This window comes from Aulostomus chinensis, chromosome 10 (genome assembly GCF_037954235.1).
Source record: "Aulostomus chinensis isolate RoL2024-O1b breed Wild chromosome 10, RoL_Achi_v1.0, whole genome shotgun sequence".
In the NCBI taxonomy this organism is placed as follows: domain Eukaryota; kingdom Metazoa; phylum Chordata; class Actinopteri; order Syngnathiformes; family Aulostomidae; genus Aulostomus; species Aulostomus chinensis.
In genome coordinates, this window is record NC_141329.1 from 6,898,548 (window position 1) to 6,903,597 (window position 5,050).

At 41.2% G+C, this 5,050-nt stretch overlaps 1 protein-coding gene across 1 annotated transcript; it reads right to left on the reverse strand.

The window, feature by feature from the left end:
- Nucleotides 1-765: 765 nt before the first annotated feature.
- Nucleotides 766-4,245, reverse strand: cryba1a (crystallin, beta A1a). The gene is made up of 6 exons (XM_086215095.1): nucleotides 4,104-4,245; nucleotides 3,638-3,704; nucleotides 3,365-3,483; nucleotides 2,951-3,092; nucleotides 2,282-2,424; nucleotides 766-1,226 (listed from the first exon to the last, which is right to left on the reverse strand). Exons 2-6 carry the CDS (start codon nucleotides 3,674-3,676, stop codon nucleotides 1,079-1,081), a joined length of 591 nt encoding a protein of 196 aa, XP_086071221.1. The 5' UTR covers nucleotides 3,677-3,704; nucleotides 4,104-4,245; the 3' UTR covers nucleotides 766-1,078.
- Between the last annotated feature and the right edge of the window lie 805 nt (nucleotides 4,246-5,050).

The following is a 5,050-nucleotide window of genomic DNA, read 5'->3' on the forward strand; positions in this document are numbered from 1 at the left end:
GGCGAAATAGCATGTGAAAGGAAAATAAATGTTCTTTCACGTTTCTCTCCCACGAAAGTGGCACAACAATGTGGTATATTTATTTTCTTTTTCTGATGACTTTTACGTCTTGTGGTCTCAACAAGCTGAAATACCACAGATTTACTGATCTGACTCCAGAGGATGATCGGCCTTCACCTGTTCTTGTCGTTAGTTATACTGGATTTGCATGTAGCATGGAAAAAGAAAAAAACAGTTCTTTCATGTTTCCCTCCCACTAAAGCGGCACAACAATGCGGTATACTGATTTTCTTTTTCTGATGACTTTTACGTCTGATGGTCTCAACAACCTGAAATACCACAGATTTACTGGTCTGACTCCAAATGATGATTAGCCTGGAAAAAAAAACAATATGAGCAATCCCATAAAGAGGGAAAATGATTTTAAATATGGATATCTGTGGATATCTATCAGGTCTGTGCTGTTTTTCTGTTGACTGTTACCTTTATGCAGTTCTGTAATTTGTGTGAGAATGCAGTTTCTAGGTTTGGGTCACATTTTGTGGCAGGGAAACATTTTATGTGATACCAAAACTCACTAAATACTCTGGTTTATAGCGTTCAGCTTTTAAGGTAGTGGGTGAATATCCATCAATATTTGTTGACCTACAGTTCCTGGTATAAAAAAACATTTCTAAAACTAAGTGGTTGAACAAATCTATACCAATAATATATTTCAACACACAAATCTTTAAAACCATGACAAAAAAACACAACCACGCAAAATGAAGGTTAACAGCAGACTGCTTTTTTTGCTGTTTATTTAAAGTTGCCAATTCCTTCTTGCACCTGCTAGCACCATGAGTGACATCACTACCCTGCTGCCACCATGAGACCCTTTTATTTCCCCTTTTCTTTTCTCAGTGGGGTGTCAGTCAATCATCTCTTTAAATTTTTATTTGCTAACAGAAAAAAAAACAAAAGGGCTGTAAACATCTTGATGGGGAGGGGAGCGCTGCAATGCCTGGGTGAGGGGAGGAAGAGGAAGAAGAGCTGGAGGAGGTAAATAGTGAGAGGTTGGGAGAGGTGGCTGCATGTCTCATTGCTGCACCCGACGAAGCGACTGCACCTGGAAGGACTGAGCATGGGAGCCCCACTCTCTGTAATGTTTGTACTCGCCACCATGACGGTCACACTCCATGATGTACTGGTAACCACGGTAACCAGGGAACTGGTAGCACACCCAGCTAGAGGAGGGAAGGGAGGGGACAGGGAAAGGAATCATCAGTGATAAAAATGTGGCTTGCATGGAAATGTTGCAAACTGTCATTTAAAGCTATACTGCGTCATATTTCCATGTCATGCTTTTGCCAAATTAGTTCTCACAATGATCATTAACCTCATTACAAGGAAGTAAGTCTCTGCATTTCACACTAGATGGCGGTGCTGTCTGTGGCGACATGCCCTTGCTGCCAGAAGGACATATACTGCACATGATCTACTTTCAGTTCGCCTTCTTGTAAATTAAATATGGATAAATAAGACTTCTAGACTTCCTAGCTCATTATCAGACCAAATAGATCAAATTCTGATGTTGAAACAAGGTTTGCATGGTTAGGTGATGCTCAGAAGAGCATTTGGAAACACTGAGTAGGCCGGAGCAGGTGTGAGTACTGTACTTCTGCTTAACCCTCCGCTAACTTAAAAGTAGATAAATAATTTAGTTGCGCAGCTCTTATAACATTACAAATGTCATATGCCAAATTCCTCAAATTGTGACAGGGACATGAGTCTTTTTGCAGGGGTTTTATGATGCTGAATACAATTTATACAGTGGTTTTACTGCTGAAATTAATGATAAAGAAGCCGCAGAGGAGTCTTTGATGTCATGTTCCACACTAGAGCTCTTTTTGAAGTAAAAGTTGAGTCTCTTGCACATAAGTGAATGAAATATAGCAATGTAAAATTTGGTTTATTGTTATGGTGTATGTCAAAAAGAGACATTTTATCAATTGAAGGGGAAACTGAACAACCAAACAAGATATAAATTAATTTACTGCATGTTGAGTTGTTCCCACAGAATTCTTTTGCTTTAAACAAGCAGAACTTGCATAAGAGGAATAGGTTTGGTTTCTGTAAATGGCAGCATTAGCTCTTTGAAATTTAAAATATTGCTTGATATCTTGATTTCTCTTACAAACAAGTATGTTTAGTGTTATTTCCTTGTGTATATTGTGCCATTAAGTATACACTGTATTCGTTATTCTGTGTTATATCAGAGAGAGCAGGAATTGAGACTTACGCGCCACTCTGAACTTGCATAGATCCGATCTCGTTGTTGCCCCAGCCCATGGCCTGCAGAGACGGGTAGTCGTCGTTGATCTCCCACTGGCGTCCCATGAAGTTCTCCTTCTCATACAACACTATTTTGGACTCCTTGTGGTTCTGTGAGAATATGATGCAAAGGGAGAGTTGGGATTCATCATGTATTGTAAGCAATGGGATATAAATACTCATAAATATTTTGTGTTGTACTTTGCACTTTCCAATTACAGAGGCATTATGTAACAGACTCACTTTCCATATTGGGCACTCAGAGACACCAGGAGAGAAAAGCATTTTGGATGAGAATGCTATTTTCTTCAGGTAACAGTATACTATGTATTCTTCCATTGTTATGGCTAACATAGGTGTTAAGAACAAAGGTTCCAAGAAACCCAAAATTTTAATAACAATTTGTGTCAGGTGTCCAAATTCAAATAATTTTAAGAGTCTGTTATGGGTGCATCAGCACTAATCTTTCAGCATTTCAAACGAGATACTGGAGTTATATTCTCATTCCATTTCGGTCCATTTCATGAGTCAGATTGTGTGCTTCTTTAAAAACTTTGTAAATCATAAATCTTTCCTGGAAACAAATGTCAGATTGCGGGTGACAGAAGCTGTTGGTTGGCTTGGAAGGGAGACTCACAGCAGAGCAGATGGGGCGGAAGGACATCATCCTCTCAATGTGGTAGGCGTTGCTGCCACTCCATGACTCCCAGTGAGGATACTCTCCTCTCTCAAGCACAAACTGCTGTCCACAGAAGCTGGAGTGCTCATATCCTGTCCAGCTATCATACCAAGCAGACACATATACATTAAACAACATAGCTGGATCATTTGGACGCTGATAGGACAGACTGGGACAGATGTTTTCTGTGGCACGACAACCAGCCTGTCTGCAAAACATGGCTGACTAAGCTATCAAGATGTATTTAAAGTTGCTTCACTGGATTCATTGGATCAATGTAACACTTAAAATGTTAATATCTGGTTGAGTTTAAGACTATTACCCTACTGACATGTTTTTCCCCCAGCTAAAAATAGTCTTTGCTTGACTTACGCTCCACACTCCACCTTCAGGGAGCGGATATTGTCCACACCACACTCCATGATGTTCTGGCATGATGAGGTAAACTCCAAACGCTTCCCCTGGAAGTTCTCCTGGTCATAAACTGTGATCTGGAGAAGACACAAATGCATACATGTAGTATGCACATGCCACACACACACACTGATGTGTGTACAGACACACACATCATTGACATAATCAGGCCAGGCATACAATTATTGAGTACTGAATCTGTTTATGGTGATCATCTGAAATCAAACTCACCTTCCATGGTCCCAGTGGGTTGGGATTATTCAGAGCCATGCTACCGTGTTTCTGGGTTGTGATTCACCTTCAGCACACAGAGCAGGAAAATTATTTTGACACTCAAATTTACAGGGAAATTAAGGGAATCAACCTGTCAAAGACTGCACACTTGAGTATGTAAGCTATGAGAAGCCTGAACCTATGCTTTTATTCCTATGTTTATTTATGGATGTACGACAAATGTGATGGGACACAAAACACAATCCCACAATCATGTATTCAACTGGAATGGTGACTTAGAGGTGACGTAAATGTCATGTAGTCTGCAGCTGCTAACATATGCACAGTGCTGTTAGCCTTCGCTCATCATGACCTCACTCTATACATTTATGTGTCTCAGCAGAAACAGCAAAGACAAAAGACACAGAGATGACAATGGTGTGCTCATGGCTATAGGATGAAGGGATTGAGATGGAGGGCTTACCTGACCGGCCCCAAAGAATAGCAGTGCAGTGCTCACAGGGGGCTCCACAAAAACGATGTCCTGACCCCAGAGCAAACGGGCCTATTTATACATGGCGGTGCTGAAAAGCAGCTGGGCCTGTGGGTCAGGGCAGGAGTCAGCACATTGCTGCTCCAGGCCTTTGTTCAGCACTGAGCTGCTGGGCTTTACGTCTCCACAGTGGAACTGGATGAAGGGCACCATGCCCAGTGCCGATAAGCACAAGTTCCCAATGGGCTATGAGCAGCAGGCCGGACCACGTTCTGGCACAGCCTGGTCCAGGAAACACATCATCACAGACGCGTGTGTTCTTGACGATGCATATGTACAGAAGTGTCCAAATTTTTAAAAAGAAAAAAAAAGAGACAGAGAACATATTTACTCTTAAATCTCAAACTGGTTTCCTCAACTCTAAATCCAAGAAGAACTCCTATGTTTTGGAAAGAAGTTCCTTTTTCAATTTGAGTGATGTACTCACTGAGTTCCCTCTGCTCCGCGCTGTGCTCTGTCTCCAGTGTGAGCACCACGTCCACCTCTACTGACCCCACATCTCCGATCCTTTCACCTTTGCTCTCACTTGTGTTTATATTGTACATATGCTCAGTCATGCACACACACAGTCATGGGCAGACATGAAAAGACCATGCGGGCACGCTTTCATTCAGTGCACACAAAGACGCTCTCCACCATTTACGTTGATGACTACTGACCTTGTTAACCGTCTCTGAATTACAAATTCATGTAACTTTTTTCCCTCTATGGCTGTGAAAAATCTATTATTTGCCACGTTACAACCAAACTAATTTTGAATTATTTCAAGCCTAGCTGTCAAAACGGATTTTCACACAACAATTTTTATTAAGAAAACGCATGATTCCTCGATGTTGGTACACAGATTACAAAGCTACAAAAACATCTTTATATTTAGG